Genomic DNA, 18,035 nt, shown 5'->3' with positions numbered 1-18,035 from the left:
GTCACCTTATTGTGGTGGATTCAGGTACAACAGGGAGCTGCCCACGTTTTTCAAACAAAGACAATAAAACCTTTAAGTCTGCTCTGACCAGCTGGTTAATTATCTTTGCCTTCTGGGATCATCCAGAGCAAGAATTAGTCTTCCATGCTGAGACTTAGCTTTGCCTTTTCAGTGTCTGTTGAATTTTAAAATTAGGAGGTTTCTTTCACAATTAATGTTTTTAGCCTTTATTTTAGGAGCCTAACTTTTACTCAGATTTTGCTCCACTTCTTTGTTTTTACAAATACTTTAAGTATATGCTTGCAAGGTTTCTAATAAGAGAATGGTGTACTTTTGTTATGTAAAAATGTATGTACCCCTCAGATTTGTTCTGTTTTTGCTTCTTTTGTCAAAGTGACTGTTTTAGATCATCTATTTAATTGAAATATTAAACAAAGATAGTAAATTCTGATTTTGCTTAAGAAAAAAAAAAAAGAAAGCTGTTCAAACAAAGCTCAACCTGTCTGAAAAATAGGACAACCAACGCCCTTTCACCAAAAGCTCAAACAATCTCAGGTGGATCTAACAGGTTCTTTAAAATGTGGAGAAAATTTTCTTCCCACCAACAGTGGCAGGGAATACCCAGCATGTGACAGTATCATTTTTCTTTGAGGTGTGGCGAGAGCCATGGTTCAATACATATGCTTGTCAAGACATGAAACTAATACAATATTACAAAGACATTGAGTTCAAAATGCTGATTATAAAATGAATTTTATAATGACAAATCCATAAAGTGTCTGAAGCCACAGCAACAGCTCTAACCTTTTCAACAGATCGACAATAAGGAAGATTATTTTGTGCCTGCCACTGCAATGTGGCTCATTTCCTACAAGAAGGGATAAAGTCCACTTCTCTGCAGATTGTGCAACAGGATGATAAAAGCTGGGAAAGGAAAGCTGTGTCTCAACTATTTTGCTTTTTCTTCATTTTAAAAACATTTAAGACTTTTATCTCAAAAGTAAACAGTTGTTAGGATGCCTGTGCTCAGGAGAGAGTATATTTTGTGAATTTACTCTTGTGTGATGAAGAGGTAAAGATGTTTCAGCTACTTTCCCATATATCTGCCATATTCATATTTTGAGATCTTAGTCAACCACAACAGCAAGGGCAAAGAAAAACAAGTCAAAATTCAATTTTCACTCGTTTATTCAAACCTATGGTACAAAACGATTTTTGTAACAGATTTCATTCATGATTCACACTGAACACATGGTCAGATACTACAGTGTGAGAGTAGAAAAATGACGTGGTTGGGGAAGATTAGATGCAGGACGAAGTGTGTAGGCACTGGAGGGTTGTTTGGAAAGCCCGTGGTTCAGAAGTACTCAATGGGGTCCTGGTGGCTCTTGGAGAGCTGAATACTGGTCAGCTCACAATCATGTCCGTGGCATGGGAGTTTCTTGAAAACACGGATGTGAATATGCTCATCACCTCCGACATGGACCTGAAAAATAATTAAAGCTAACAGTTTACACTGCACTCACTTGGGCAAACCCTTAATTATGTATAATAATATGTAATACTCCTTGAATTTTTTCATATTGTCACAACAGATGACATGAACAACAAAAACAATCAAGAGATTGTGCTCTATCTAAAGCATAAGTTACCACCTCAAATTTTGTTGTCTTAAAAAGTGAAAATAACAATAACAATAAATAAAAAACATGCATGGTTCTTCTTCCACTTTGAGGTTATGCACTACTTTGCATGTAAAATCCATGCCCTCAATTAATACTACATTACCCACAATACACTTGTTTGTTTTGTAGTTCCACTCGCTCATAGCTTAGCAGTTGACGATCAATTTGCAATTAGTGCATGTTAGATGCACATAGTCTATTACACGGTGTTTGTCTATGGTATATATATAAATAAAAAAAAAAGAAACGTTAAAAGTTATTAAATTTAGACTTGAATCCCGTGCAACGGAGGACGAAACATGAAAAAGATAAAGAGTATTGTAAAATGCAACTACAAATGCTAACAAAGCAGTTGTTCCAGTTCTATTGGTGCTACTCTGAATCTGTTTCCGTGTTATATCCGGCAAACCAAAAGGTGTTCCGCACCTTTTACCCCTCTGTCTCACTAGTAATAGCTGTGTATCTATGCTTCTGGTTTCGGTCATGCTAGGCGAATCATAAGGAAAGGATGAGTCACACATTTAAAAAAAAATCTGGAATCCCTTCTGCTGTCAACTGCTAATAAGACAGTAACGACCAGTACTGTTGACTATTTTCAGCAGCCAAACATATAGATCATCAATGAGAAAACAAGGCCTTTAATGTATGTAAAAGCTTCTTCACATAGCATCGTGTAGTCATACGTGAGCTGCCTGATCTACCTTTATGAAGAAGTTGGTCCCCGCTACAACCTGACTCTTGTAGCTCTTGGCGGTGAAGGTGTCATAGGTCTTTCCTGCTTTCTGCTCTACTTGAGTCTTCATCTGAAAAGCGAGACAGCAACAAAAAAAAGTCACGGCTGATTTGAGCCGGTCTGCTTTTAATTTGCAGTATCTTTAGTCAAGAAGCACGTTTTGCCTTACATTATTACATATCTCCTGAATTTCGGCCGTGGCGTCCTGGGGTGCTGTTGTACCTCCACACAGCATTTTGACTAGTCAGTATAAATGCGATCAATGACAGAAGACCAAGTAATATCCAACCAGTCTGTCTGTGAGGCGTTTAAGTTGAGTCTGTAAATCACATGATGCAGCAGTGCCCTGGAGTGTACCATCACAAAGTGGAGAGAGGTGTGTTTTTATTTTAATTTAGACTCCGACGAGAATGGTAGGATGAACAAACAGTTGCATTAGTTTAGAAATGGAGGTTAAGCAGCGTTAATGTAGTATTGATTTAATCTCTACGCATTTCTTTTTAAAGGCTACATTTCACATGCTTCCCTCATCTGACTCGTGTGGTTCAGACCGAGGAGTGGACGCTTCACTGACACAGCTGGCTGGATTTAGAGGCCCATTTCTTCTGGTAAAAGTGGAATGAGGAGAGAGCTTTGGGACAAACATGAGTCATAGCGAAACCCAGAAACCAAACACCTCACTCAGTTCTCCTTCCTCTTTGCCACTTTCCACCCTCCGTTCCCCCTTTTTTTCTTACCGATGTACACTATTTTCCGAAGAGCAACCTGGATAGAGAAATAAACGCCTTGTCTCAACATTATGCTCCTCTTTTTAGTCTTTTTGCTGTTGTTGTATTTTTGGCCCAAGAAAAACATTTTGACGCTAATTAATCAACCAGTGCGCTGATGATGTGAAAGGGAAACGGAAGTGAACATTCGTTACAACAGAAACATAAATTTTCAGGTTTTGCTACGTTTTAAATACTTTCCTACTCTTAACACAAATGGTTTAAATATTTCCTCTGCATGTTGTCAGCTTCCGCAGGAACCAGCTAATGATTCATTTATTTGATTGATGGTATGTTGAACCAGAAACAAGCAAACAGAACCTCTTATGGTTTTCATACAACAATCTAGGCCACAGCAAATAGTTCAAATGAATTTCGCACTAGGGTGGCGCAACAGGAAGGGTTTAAAGCTTGGGATATTTTTGTTCATAACACTGCTTTAAACTCCACAACCTTATGTGTGGCCCATCTACTGTGTTTTTGGTGTTCATGGTGGTGTTTGCTACACACAGTACATGATGTCAGTGGTTGTTGCTGATGAGAACACGGAACAGGGTGGAATGTTGCAACATTATGAGCCAGAAAGCTTAATTCCGGTGCAATATTCCAATTTCATCCAGCAAACATTGGATCTTTAATATAGCATTGTAATTTAGACAGACGCTTCATACAGGTCACTGGAAGCTTTGGTTCCCTAATTCAATTACAGATACTGAATTGAATTTTTTTGTGTGTTGTTTATTAACTAGCAATGTGTTTTTATCCCAGCTGAAATTACATATGAAAAAATAAATTAAATGTAGTAACACGTTAAAATCAAGAAGCTATTACACATTAAATGAAGTGTTTTTAGAGTGTAGAGACATTAAATGAAGTGTAAGCAGATATGGAGCAACTTTGGATCCAAGACGTCTGTCAATAGTTTGAATTATATCCCAAGAAAACTATTTGCATTTAAAATACCAGTTTTATTCAGTTACCAGACATCTAAAAAGATAAAACAATAGTGTGTTGAGCATTAGGGAGTTGTTACAGCTTTCTGACAGAGCTGCAGCATTAATGACACACCAGCATTAACTTTCATAATTTTCCAAGTTCTTTAAACAGCCTAAGAAAAAATGTCTCCATTTCATTCATATCGACCACAATCATACATTCTTACAACTGAACCAAAAAAAAACAAAAAACTTTACTTTTACATTATAAGTTGTTGAATTTCAGATCCAAAAAAATAAGAACCCTGATGAAGCTGGACACCACTGAGTCTTCATATGCAATATATTTAAGAACATAAAGCTGCAGACATGAGTCATCATTTCGTGTATGACTGGGAGTACTGCGTGCAAAACAATAAGGAACATCAGTCACAAGATGCAACCGAGATGTGAGTAATGGTAAAGATCAGGGATTGTCAAACTGCTTACAGGCTCATTTTTTTAAGTCAGAAAGCAGGGAGTGTGGCAGAATAACCACATCGTAAAACATATGATTTGCAGGAGTTAATTTCAAGATTCTTTCTAAGTGAGCTGTCACAGATATAGAGGAGTAAACAGTTTACACAACAGCTGATGGCTGTACTTTACTGATACATGAGGTGCTCTTTGCCTCGTCGTCGCTGGATATTGATGATTTGATGTCTTCCCTGCTGGCCGCCGGATCCTGTGCCTGGACTGTGAACCTTTTAAAAGTAATCAATGGAGTCATGGTGGCTCTTGGAGACCTGTATGTCTGATAGCGTAAGATCTCCTCCATAACATGGGAGTTTTTTCCAAACACGGAGGTGAATGTAATCATCTCCACCGATGTGGACCTGAAAGGGACACCATAAACTAAGTTAAACAGGATCCTTTCATGTATTAAAAATGGTAAAGGAGGGTCTGCATGCAGTGACATCAAATTGATGTCCTTTAGTTGGGGAAAAATAATGTAATTAATGCTAAATGTTGTTACCTGACAACCATTCTTTGTATTTCTGGCAAAATTGGTGTTTTACAGTAGCTTCTGAAAGTAATCATTGACACTTGGGACTTTTTACATTATGTCACATTACAACTTGAATGCATTTTGGGGATTCCATATTACATGAAAGTGAAACATATTTCCAAAAATTATGTATACATATAAATCCAAAAAGTGCATAATGTATATATTCTGATACAACTATAATCTAGTCAGCTAATTAATTAGATGTAGATCATTCAATCTCAGTAAACTACAGCTTCTCTGATCAGGGGAGACCAACGCTAAGATCCCTAGCTAGCATAAAAACTAACACTGCACATCATTTTGAACAATCCATTTGAGGAAGTGTGAAAAATTGTGATGGCAGTATGATGCTGTGAGCATGGTATTCTTTGGGAGGGACATAAAAATTGGTTAGATTTATTGGGGAGATGGGAGAAGCTAAGTACAGATCAAACGTGGAAGCAGAAAACCATTCTTTATATTTGTGCAAAAGAGCTTGGCAGAAAGTATATTCATGTGCTAGAACGGGACATTCAAGTTCAGCTTTAGCTATTGTCCAGAGAACAGAGAAATAAAAACCCTCTCAATATGTAGAAGCAGTAGGAGTCAAAGTAAAAACACCACTTCGCATTTATATACTACTTTCTCTCGGTCTGTTAAGTTTCTAAAAGAATTGGGAATGTCGCAGAAACTTGTGGTTGCAATGTGACAAAATGTGAAAAAGTTCAAGGGATGTTGACTATTTCTGCAGAGCATAAAATTAATAAATTAAAATGCAAAAACTTATCAGCTGTTAATTTTGAAAATGTATGTGTTCAATTGGATGTTGAAAGAACTGAATGGCAAAGTACTTCACTATCAAGGACAGGATGCCTTAAACTAAAGTTGAACTTCTACAGACAAAATTGCCTTAATGAAGTAGTTTGTCCCAGCTACAGGCTGAGTCTTGTAGCTCTTGGCTGTAAAAACATCATAGGTCTTCCCTGCTTTCTCTTCCACATCAGGCCTCACCTGAGGAAAAATAAGGAGACAGCATAAAAATTAATCACCGCACACCCCAGAAAGTAGCAAGGGTTCATGTCCGAATAGGTGTGGCAGTAGACGCATGTCCTTACTTTATCACAGATCTGCTGAACATTTTCATCGGCATCCTTTGTCTCACGGGATATCCCCCCACATTTTACCTCCATGGCAGACTTTAAAATAGAAATCAAACTAAAGTTGTCGAGAAAACCATTTACTGTGTGTGATCCAGAGAGGAATTCAAGCAGAGAACTGAGCTAATATTGGTGGACTGTACCATTTCTTTGAAAGACAAGGGGAGGAGGGGAGCGTTGCTTTTTTAAAATGCTTTCCTGAGCAAATTAAGAAAATACTTGTTTACTTTACATGAATTATCCACATAGTGTAAGAAGCTCTATTTTACAGAAAGGAAAAGAAAATAAATAGTTTAACACCATTTTTTTAAACGTCTATCCACGTAGCTCAGTCCCTTACGGAACAGCTGACCTTACTGAGGGGAATAACCAACTATGCAAGGAAGCAAAGGTCCGAGTGGGTGTATGTCCAGGGCTACTGGAAGTCTTTTCTGTTTCCAATTTTTAAGGTGTGTTTGTAGCAAATATGTTGCAGGATCGGATTTTTATTATGAGAAAAATTCACTCATTAAGCTGCTCTGTGAACAGTTTGTGTATGAATACTCTTCATAAGTTGTTAATATGCAAATAATGTGTGGAAACAGATTAAATCTTTACGTTAAAATTAGTTTTCTTACCTGCTACATACAGCACTGAAGGCAGAGGAGGAAAAATCCTCCTTCTTTCTGGGTAAGCTCTCCATTACCAGAGGACCAGGCTTCATCTTTTATTTGCAAACATTTTCTCCCTGCTTTGAAACAAATCTAAATCTGCTTTTTTAAAGGAAAACATGTCATTTGTCACATAGAATGAAAAAGAAAACCAAAGACTTTCTTGGAAGAATTTGGACTTCCTGTTTCCTGCTTGTGTACCATCAAAAGTCAGAGCAGGTTTTACAGGATGCAGAAAACAGATCTCTGCTTGTAAATACATATACATATATGTATATGTATTTATTATTATTATTATTATATATATATTATATATTTTATTATATATATATATTTACTTTGAAGTTAGTTAATCCACATGCTATTAAGCAATGGAGATATAAACATCAAGTTTGTATCTATAAATAAAAATTATAGTTTTCTGTAGGTAGTAATTCAGTGTCTCATGTCTAATATATAAGTTTTCTCCGTATCATAAATTATATTGATTCTATTTGGAGCAAAATATCTGTTGACTGGAATCATTAATAGGTTTCATAATGTAGTTTACCAGAAGGGCTTAGAAAATCTTTTTAACAAAAGTTAGATTTTGCTTTTATATTGCTTGACAGAATTCACTTTGCCAAGGGTTTTTGATTAATTAATAAATATTTATTTGTATTTGTTTAGGCGTGTGCATATTTAAATACATTTTACTTCCACACATCTGGGATTAAAAAAATGCTTTGTGTTTGCATTTTGGATAAATTCTAGAAAGATCTGTCTACGTCACAGTACAGTTCTTCTCTCCTTTTTTTGATTAAAGTTCAAACATGTTCATCTTCTTTCCTACATTCTTTGCAATGTTTTGGGTCGCCAGAAGATGGCGCACATACCCAATCTGTGACAGACTAATACGCCTCAAGAAATTAGAATATTGTCAAAAAGTTTTAAAAAATGTGGTAAATTATTACAGTAAGAGAAGCTTATACCCTATAAATTCAGAACATTAAGTGAAATATATCAGTCTTTAATTCTTTAAAACTTTTGCATGGTGTACAAATGCAACACAGACACATCTGAGAGACAAACCAATCCACACTCATTCACACCCTCATTTTAATTTAAATTAATTGAATAACTAAAATGCCTAGACAAACTTTTTAGGCTTAAATGCTAAATAAATCATTAGCTACACATAAGTATGCATGTGTTTGGATTTTGAGAGGAAGCTGAAAACCAATACAGTAAAAAAAAAATCCAAACTTCTCCAACAAAAGCAAACTGTTTTGGAGAAGAGATGAAAAAATCTTCAAGAAACCAAGTCCAGCAATTTCTACATCTATTCTAGTAGACATTTTTGACATGTTTTGAATGCTGAGACCTTCCTTCCAAACTGAAGACTTTCTTGATAATATATTTTCACTGCCAGGTTTGCATGTCAAACACTTTGGCAATAATTTCTTTATTTTTCAGTACAACTCCTATATGTTCGATTTCTTGCACATAATTGTATGCCAACCATGCAAATATTCTGCCTGGTGATCTCTGATTGTCAGCTGGCTGCCCCTGTGCCACATCCAGCAGTGACCTCCACCCATAACACTTCATAGCTGCCGGCCTGGTTAGCTTGTTAGGATCTGAGAACAGCTTAAATGCAAAAGACTTTATCTGGAACGGAGTGAAATAAAACTTTAATAAAAATAGGTTAATTGTCATCAGAGATGGAGCCAAGGGACCCTAGGTAAATATGGAGGAGCTGCACAGATACAAAGCTCATTTGTATCTGTGCCTCTTCCTGAATATACCATTCTCAATGTTCAGACCTAAATCCAGTTTTTCCCCACTCCTTAAATTTGTACCAGTCTGGAATTTTGATTGAAAGCTGTACAAGATTTTTTACCTTTCTTTGCAAATCGATCCTGACTTATAACGGTGAATCAAAAAGAAAGAAAAAGAAACATAACGCAATATGTAGCTATAACATCACAATATGTGGAAAATGTCATGTGGTGTGAATACTTTTGTATGGCCCTCCAAATTTGGATCAAAGAAAAAAAACAAATCAAACTCAACTAACATTTTGGCTTACTTCTGCTATATTTGTCCATGCCAGGGGGATTGTGATTACTTTGTTTAACCCCAAACACATTTAGCAAGGGAGCCAAGTGAACTCCATATTGCTATCTTAAATAAATAGATAAAACATAATCTCTGTTATTCTATTTGATAAATATTATATCTTTCCCTTGTGAGGCAGCACTGAAGCAGCTTGAAGCCTCTCTGGAGAACCCATCGTTGCATATTAACAGCTTTCATGTGGAGTTTTCTTACAAATTATCTTTAAAGCCCTCAGATTTACTTTGTGACTGCCTGAGGTGTCAGATTAAATGCTGGCCCACAGTGCCTTGCTATCAGCTGTGGCTGAATGTTGTGCACAGCAGAAAATCCATTATGCTTCAAGTTTGTTTTTTTTCTTGTGCTTTTGAAACTGACTGTGATATAACGCGCAACTGAAAATGATTGTGTGTGGGAAATAAGAGATATCTGCACAAGCAGACTTTACAGCTTTATTGCAGCAGCTCATGTGGATGAGAATCTCCAGGTTCACTGACAGGATGCTTTAACAAATATTGAACAAGACAGTGCTTGGCCTTTATAGTGATGCTTCACCAGATTCCCTGTTCTCCCGTCGGATGGTCCATAACTTCCGTCGGGCGATGAAACGTGGAACTGTATGCAATATGTTTCCATCCAGGGGTGTTGGCAGATATTTAGAGAGCTGTGTTCCCTAACTGCTTTAATTTTGAAGACTGGAAGCCGCCCAAAGAGATTAATTAATTTAATGATAGCAAGTAATAGGATTAACCATGAGAATATCTGAATTATATATAAATGCCTTTGAAAATGGAAGGAAGCAACTCCTCTGGGAGGATGTCCAGCTGAAAGGAAGATTATGAAACACTTGGATTTTTAGAAAGATGTGCCCGGTTACTTACACTACATGCAATACTAATATCACTCAATTCTCTGAGGATTCAGTAGAATAACTGTAGAGGCAGTGAGAAAAAAAAAAGTTATCTTCTAATATTTTACTAAGCATTTAGTTTCAACTGTATATTTGCACATCCAGCACAAGAAGTGCTTCATTTTTAGAATATAATGCTGTGGGAGCAAATGCATGATCAGAAGCCACACATCAAATGAAAAGGTGATGATGGTTCTGCACAAGTATGACCATAAATGACGTCCTGTATTGTGGAAGGTAAGAAGTGCGCAGTGTGTGTTTCTCTGCTTTATAGCACATTTTTTACTCCAGACTGCCACAGAGAAAGTATATGAAACCCATTGTAGAGAAGAACATCAGATTAGTTTAATGAGATGCTTGGCCAACAATATTGAGTCGATGTCCCATTGCTTAAATATAGAAATGTGGCGCTAATTCCAGCAAGACAAGCTCTTGAGAATGTGTTGCACAGCTGAGTGCTTAGGACATCCCTTGAGGCTACAAAAACAGCACAAGTGGGCAAGCTATAATCCGAGTTGGGAAAATATGCCACTTAAGCTGATGTCCAACTATTCAAGGCTTACTGGGAATTTTAAAGTAATAGGGAAAGAAAGAGACAATCATTAGATTCATATGTGTTGTAACATTTATATGATAGAGAAAAGATTAAATAACTGAAGTGTTTCATTTTAAAGTCAATATGAATAAGACATACTTGGTACAAAAATACAAAAACAAAACAACAAAAAAAGAGAAATTGATGTAATCAGGCTTTTAATACCTTATTTGCTTGTGGTTTGTTCGAATTTTATGCAGTATAGTCAGACAAACCCCTGCAGATTCCAACTATTGTTCCTGTTTGAATTCAGAAAATGTGTTTCAACTACAATTTAGTCCCTGAACAAAGTAGAATTTCCTGAAGATCTCACCCAGAGGATGCTCCAGCTATTACTGACCACACATGCAAACATTGAGACATTTCAAACAGCAGTCCCATTTATTTTATTCCTCACCTCATCTTCTGTTTTTTCTGTTCCATCTCTCCTCAATTTAGCTAAGTAAAACTAGCTTAATAATAATATTACATATTCTTTTTGTAGATATAACTTTTTGTCTTTTTTAAGAACTAACATTTTACTTCACAATATCCTAAATAAAGAAAAATTAAAACCTTTATAACTTTTCTCTATGTAATATTGCTGTTTATGAAAACTAATGTAAATAAAGCCCCTATTTTTCAAACCTTCTGAGAAGACGAACAAAAAAACAGTAAAAATAGTATTGTGTTTTTAGTGTCATTCTATTCCACTGGTAAAACGTGCATTTATCATTATATTTTTAAAAAATCGTCAGCCAAAGTTTTAAAGAGCCATTGCAGAAGGTCGAGACTCGAGAGAGAGCAGCTTGCTGCTCCGGAGCACCAGGTCGCAGACTTCTGCGCAAGTCGCTAATCGACCAGAAGGGGCAGTGTTGCAGTTTAGTCTCGACAAAACAAAGAAGAAGTGCTCAAATATTTCCAAAGAAGAAGAGTTTGTTTACAATAATACTTACATTAACTATTTAGGTGATGATCATGTTGCACAGCAGTCTGTACAGCGTTCCTGCTCTCACCATGTTGTCCCTCTTGTGTCGCGAGGTTTATGTCAGGCTGTCAACCGAAAGTCTTACCCGACTGTAGCTTCATTTATCCGGACTTACACGACCCCCAGCCCAACATGCGGAGGAACACACGACGACGGTAATTTCACAAAGAGAAATACTCCTTTACTTTACTCGACCCTCTCCTTCACGAGTCACCTCTAAACCCATTTTTATAAGGCCTACATACACAAGTGTGACAATGACACTGAACACCTTACTACCTGGTTTTAAGGCTGATAATTTATTTTATGGCATGTCTTTATCTTCCCAGACACGTAAAACCGCTAAAACTGGTTCGTCCTTCATTTTTAGGATTCTGACAGTTGTAGTTAACTTGGAGAAACAATGGTTCAGATAACTTACTGTAATGCAGATGGGGCTGTTGAGTTATGAGTTACAGTAAAACTGAATAAGTAGTGCGTTTTGACACCGGTGTAGTGTCTGGTTTGAAGTTTCACGGTTGTTCACTCCATGGTGCGTTCAAGTCCGCTTGTTTGCTAGAATTTTTTGACAATTTAAAGTTCAGACAATACATTGTGATATACTCTGGGGCCTTCAATTAAATGCATTAATGACAGTGTATTTATTGTGTTTATTTCTGACATTAAAACAACGTTTTTACGTCCAAATAACAGAGATGGACCACAAACTACCTCCTCAGAGATATCTAATTATTATCAAATAATTATTACATGTCAACGCAATCTCATTAATGTTCTGGTGACTTTTCTTTACAATCTTTTTATTTTCTAAAATTATCTGTCGACTCAAACTACCAGTTAGTTCCATGCCACTTCATAAAATGCTGTAAAATAATTACGGTAAGACAGATTATCAGTAAGGTCTTGTCAACTTGTCAATAGCAAAATGGAAAAAAAGCTTTATTTATACAGTTTCACAAAAATAAGAAAAATGTTAGTAAAGAAAATGGTAAGTAAAAAAAAAACCCCCAGAAAATACCCTATACATTAAAATAAAGGTATATCACAACAGCCCAAAAGCTTGTCTGGAAAAAAAAAACTGCAACTGATTTTTTGTTTTGTTTTTTTAAAGTTATCTCTATTTAAGTGAAACATCATTTGAAAGGAGGAATTGAATTTTCTTTGATAACTATTCTAAGCACCATGGTTTTGAAAATTGCAACATCTCTGAGATATATGAGGAGTTTACTAGGTAAAAATGCATGAAAGGTGAACAATCAGTGATTATTTCTTCTTCATGGCAGTGGCCAGTGAGCAGCAAGGGAACATTTTTAATGCGAGTAAGTTAGCCATAATGGGACATCCCTGGTCTGCAGCAGCTAGCATTTCCTTTTGCCAGCACCTTCTTTTGAGCAAGATGTTCTTGAATTCAGCAGGATAGACCGGACTCGTAGACGCTTCATTTATATGGAACTCCATCAAGCACAACAACTACAAGCATGGTTTGTCCCACTGTCTGCATTTTTCTATTTACTCCTTTACCCGTTTCTTCATAGAAGCGTCAATGGTGACCCCCTCACAGCTGAAGGCCATGCTGTCAAACCGTAACGTTCAGCTTTTTGATGTGAGGAATCCGGATGAATACCAGAGTGGCCACATTCCTCAAGCAGTCAACCTCCCATGTAGGTCACAATACATGTGCAGTTTAGTTCCGAGCTGTTCATCTGGAAATTTACATTTACTTTTCTTTATGTTTTTTGTTTTTTTCCTGTGTGACATTACAAGTGGATACCGTGGAGGAGTCTCTGAAGCTGCCTCCTGAGAGCTTTAAGCAGAAGTTTGAAGTGAAGGCTCCTGGAAAAGATGACGATAATATAGTGTTCAACTGCAGAACAGGTGTTAGGAGTGGCGAGGCCCTGGGCATTGCCCGTCAGATGGGATTTCACAGGTAAAAGCAGTTTGCAAGTAACTTGTCAAACTGGTTGTTCACTTGGAGGAAAAGAGATGATCTTTTTATTGCATGTGTCTTTTTCTCAGAGCAAGACACCTGAAAGGAGGGTATGCTGCATGGGTCGAGCAAGAAGGAAATTGAAATCATACTAAAATCTATTTCCTTTAGATTATGTTTTTAGAATATATAAAATCATTAAACAGAATGTCATCATTGTTCACTTTGGCAACTTACAGTGTTTAGGCTGTTGAAAGTTAGCTTTACATGCTTCTTATTTTAAAGTTACTGAATTTTATTAAATTGTGCATTGAACTTGAGTAAATACAGCAAGTGTCCTTTTTATTCAAAATAAAATCATTGGAGGTGTGTTAAATTGAACAAGTTTCATGTTAATAAAAGGTTTCAAGCAAAACATGTCTCTTCCTAGACCTTTACTTTGAGGGAATCTTACAGGAAAACCTCAAAAGAACTTCAGAAAGCCTAGAGAACTTTTAATCAACATCATTTCCAAAAATTACAAGATAGTCTACCCCCCTTGGAAGTAAAATGTGAAACAAATGAAAATAATTCACACCTTTTGTGCAGTTTTCTGCACTGAAGTAATATTTTCTCCTTTGAGATCTATGTGGTGGTCTTAGCAGGACAATGTCAGATCACAGAGTTTCTTGTCTTGGAAGATGAGCATGTGCCTGACAGTTTTGCTTCTGAACTGATAAGTGGAAGAAGCAATCAAATCTTTCCTTGAATCATAAGCTGCAGATATCTTACACTGAACTGGAATGGAGGCAGACTTCTCTGTAATACAACTAATGTTATAACTGAATAATGGTGGCTGTAACAAAAGCAGTAAATGTGATTCTAGGTGTATTGCTTTTCTCTAGTTGTACTGGAGCTGCTCACTTACTAAATTTTCAATTATTTTTTGTGTTTTTTGTATCATTTAATTAAATAGATGCACAAGTCTACTTAAATAATGCAAAATTATCACTTTGCTTGATCTGCAAAACCATCCACCCTCTTGATGAACTCCAAATGTGTTTTGTTCAGCTTTTGAACTGCCTATGAACCACATACTATTTCCTAAATATGTCCAAAGAGGATTTGACCAACACATTACTGAGTCAAAGATTTCCAGACTGAAGATATTGTTTTTTATTATCTTTACTTCTTCTGATCTTATGGAGGTAATTTATATTGAGTCTACCTTGAGTAGAGAGATCAGATACAATAAAATAAAATACCAAGTCATTGAAAGTTGTTGAAAATTATCTCATTAAGTTAATTTGCTCTGGCCTCAAAATGACCTGCTGGCACGGTTTCAGTGAACTCTTAGGAATTGTGCAGTCACGGGGCAGTTGTTCAGTGAATTAGAGGACCAAAATGCAGTTTCTCCCTTTTCGGCCTCTGTGTTCAGGCATTCTTTTATGGTTAAAATCCTGTGTTGTAACATAAAGCTGTTTTCTTATATTCTTTGGACAGGATTTTGGTAAGCTGTTATGTTGTCAAACTGCTTTACAAATAATGTAGCATCATAAGAAAAGATTGGTAGGCTTTTAATTGTCCCATAATTCCTAAAGTTAAGTTTTGGGTTTTGGTTTGAATGTTTGGAACAACAATAGGTTGACCCTATTGTCCAAGGGATTTGACTCACTCACAATTTTGCCTAAGAACAAAGAATCAGATGTTGGCAAACCGAAAATGTTAATGTTTTGATCAAGCTCTACAACTATTAATCCAACTAGGAACTTGTCGTCTCTTTGCATAACCTTGAAGCAACATGTTTTTATAATTTTCACAAAAATTGATATTTTATATATATTTATTTATTTATTAAGATTGTCGTGACATACCATGACAGTACATGGTATGAGACAAATAATCCGTGTTAAAGTCTTCACCTTCTCCCAGCAAGTATATAATGAAAAATGAACCGCTCCCGGTCAAAAACAACCAATTAGAGCCAGGAGGAGTGTCTGACCGCTGTGGATCAACATCCCTAGCAGCCTGCTCAGTGTGCTGATGGTAGAAGAACAACTTACTGAAACCTTTTATATGCGGTCTTCAGTGTCTGTGCTAACTAGCCTTAGCTTTGGTGGCAGGCTGCGTTGTAATGAACCAAAGAGCAAGTGGGAGAGGGAGACCATGTGAGTGATTGACAGCACTAAGTCCTTCCTCCTGACTCTAATTGGTTGCTTCTGACTGACTGATGTATTTCTCCAGTTAGTACTGGGATAACTGGGAGAAGACAAAGGAGCTCGAGTTTTTGCACAGATTATGTATTTTACATTATATTGTCAGAACATAAGAATAATTGCATCAAATATGTAGAAAACATTTTTAAAATAAAAGTCATATACTGCAGCTTTAATGTTTTCCCAATAAAAGTTTGTAAAATCTAAAATGTTGTTTTAGTGAATCTCAGAATATCATACCGGGATGTAGGAAATATGGTAAAACTATGTCTGTCTGTTAAAAAACTTTTATTCTTAACGGTGGTGTTTGACAGATAGAAAATAGCGTTTCAACCAATAGATGGCAGCAACATGTAAGCAGATTTAAATACACAATTTCCCCTTCTCCCCCAACTCCATTCCTTTATTATTCTTGCAGCATTGTTCTCTAAGGCCTGACCTTCACACCGCCATTATGCCAGACAGATATGGATCCTGACAGTAACGGCTCTGTGAGGATCTATCGGGGGTCTGATCTTCACAAGGTCCCTCCTCATTCATGTGGACATACCTTCCTCCATCCCAGCCCTCTCCAGCCTCCTACTTCTATGAAAACAGTAGGAGGGCTGCGAATGGCCACATTTAAGGTAATTAGTTTGGAAGAGAATCAGTTTAGGTTTTTTTTCGCTCCCGTTTTAAATGTTCAACTCACCAAGGGAATAGCAAGTTTAGGACAAGTTGCACACTTCCACTGACTCCCACTAATGGGAGAGACTGGGATCGATCTACTGAATGTTGCATGATGTACCAGGAAGGTAGGATTGATGGATTCAGAGCTTACTGGACACCGGTTTCCAGTGTTAAGTCCAACTTAAGCACACTGTATGGGTCTCATCGCCACTTTAAGATTCATATTCCCCTCAGCTACAGCACACATTAGGATTCTTCCCAGCTTGCCACAAAGCAAGTGGGAATTTTGCTGTTGAAGAGCAGAAGGATGGGTCATGTTTCCTTTGAGCATCAAGGACATTTGGACACTTTTACATTAGTTAAATCACAAACTCATGGGCAGCTTGAAGTGAAAAATGATCTGCTGGACGTAGTTGCCAGCTACTGCTGTTACAGTCCATCAACTTCCTGCTGCTCTGTGCTTTTTTTGAAAAAAATAAAAAATTAAATAATGCACTTCACTCTCCCTTTGTAGTGGAATTTAGACCTTGACTTTCTGTTGCTGAGTAAAACTGGAAACTTGAAGCTGTTAAAGGGCTGAAAAAGTGCTTGAAAGACTGAAATTGTGCAGAGAGAAATTTGGTCTTAGAAAGGAAAATAACACTTTCTATTAACACTTTTAATCTGGTTTGTTCCAGGTTGTCCTGGTGCTTAACCAGAAACTCCTGAAGTAAGGAGGTCCAAAAGTGCCACTGTTCAATCAAGACATAAACAATATAAGGTGTATTTTAATGCGTCAGTGATTAGTTAAAATTAGACACAAATGTATGCATAATCAATTAGATGTACAAAATATATGCAAATATTTTCTTTGGGACAAATTTGCATGTGAGAAGTTTAATATAAATATTGTGTGTTATGGGGCATTTTAAGGATAATTAATGAAGTCAAAAAATGAGGTGAATAATAGTGTTTTAAATTAATGATATATATACAAAACCATCAACTTTGTTAGATAGGTACTTAAAAACAGGTTGTTTTAAGATATTGCAAAAAGCTCTAAATGATAAGCTAAATTTGAAATAATCTCAGTTCTACAATTTTGAGTGAAAAAAAAAAAAATCCAGAAAATCTTTTTTTTTTGTTTTTTTTTTTTTATTATTTATTTGGCTTGCTGTAGCACCCAGAGTTTATCAGTGCCCCATAAATATCTCCCTGCTTCTTCTGATAATATTTCAAACACTTAAACATTGACACCAAAGAGAGTGAGATTTGGGTTGATTTTGAATATCTGCAGCTACCAAAATTTCACTAACTGATCTAGGATTCAAAAGTTTATTTTTTAAAACAATTTCAGCTGTTTTCTCTGAGAATGTTTGTCTTGATAAGAGCCATTTACCAAACTAGTCAGGAGAAACTTTTCAAAATTACCTTACATACTTTCATTCAGTCTACATTTCTGTATCAAATACTTTTTTTCATTAACTGTAATATTTTCATCTTAAGTAGTGTGCTGTCATTAGCATCATGTAGAAAATCATCATCAACAGAGATAAAGACTTGAAACAACGGTGCAAGTGTATTTGGCTGCTTTGAGGTTTCACTTAATTAAATTAGTTACTGAAGTAGATAAACTTTTGAATACTATTTTAATTAATTGACAAGACTATCAGCACCCAGCTTCGCAGTGTTACTCCCAATCCACCAGCCCTTCTTTGGAAACCCCTTACAAAACATTT

At 36.4% G+C, this 18,035-nt stretch overlaps 3 protein-coding genes across 3 annotated transcripts; 1 reads left to right on the top strand and 2 right to left on the bottom strand.

Annotated features, from left to right (window-relative positions):
* Positions 1-1,170: 1,170 nt before the first annotated feature.
* On the bottom strand, positions 1,171-2,748 carry LOC122824254 (cystatin-B-like). The gene is made up of 3 exons (XM_044104633.1): positions 2,588-2,748; positions 2,387-2,488; positions 1,171-1,486 (listed from the first exon to the last, which is right to left on the bottom strand). The coding sequence occupies exons 1-3, from the start codon at positions 2,651-2,653 to the stop codon at positions 1,358-1,360; spliced, it is 297 nt and encodes a 98-aa protein (XP_043960568.1). The 5' UTR covers positions 2,654-2,748; the 3' UTR covers positions 1,171-1,357.
* Positions 2,749-3,970: 1,222 nt separating this feature from the next.
* Positions 3,971-6,453, bottom strand: LOC122824290 (cystatin-B-like). The gene is made up of 3 exons (XM_044104712.1): positions 6,266-6,453; positions 6,060-6,161; positions 3,971-4,995 (listed from the first exon to the last, which is right to left on the bottom strand). The coding sequence occupies exons 1-3, from the start codon at positions 6,338-6,340 to the stop codon at positions 4,867-4,869; spliced, it is 306 nt and encodes a 101-aa protein (XP_043960647.1). The 5' UTR covers positions 6,341-6,453; the 3' UTR covers positions 3,971-4,866.
* Positions 6,454-11,454: 5,001 nt separating this feature from the next.
* Positions 11,455-13,868, top strand: si:ch211-161h7.8 (thiosulfate:glutathione sulfurtransferase). The gene is given in 5 exon segments (XM_044104733.1): positions 11,455-11,568; positions 11,571-11,681; positions 13,062-13,187; positions 13,291-13,453; positions 13,543-13,868. Coding segments are annotated over 5 exon segments (513 nt in total). The 5' UTR covers positions 11,455-11,510; the 3' UTR covers positions 13,598-13,868.
* The last annotated feature ends 4,167 nt before the right edge of the window (positions 13,869-18,035 follow it).

Source organism: Gambusia affinis, linkage group LG21 (assembly GCF_019740435.1).
Source record: "Gambusia affinis linkage group LG21, SWU_Gaff_1.0, whole genome shotgun sequence".
Classification (NCBI taxonomy): Eukaryota; Metazoa; Chordata; class Actinopteri; order Cyprinodontiformes; family Poeciliidae; genus Gambusia; species Gambusia affinis.
This window is presented reverse-complemented; position numbering and strand designations above follow the sequence as displayed.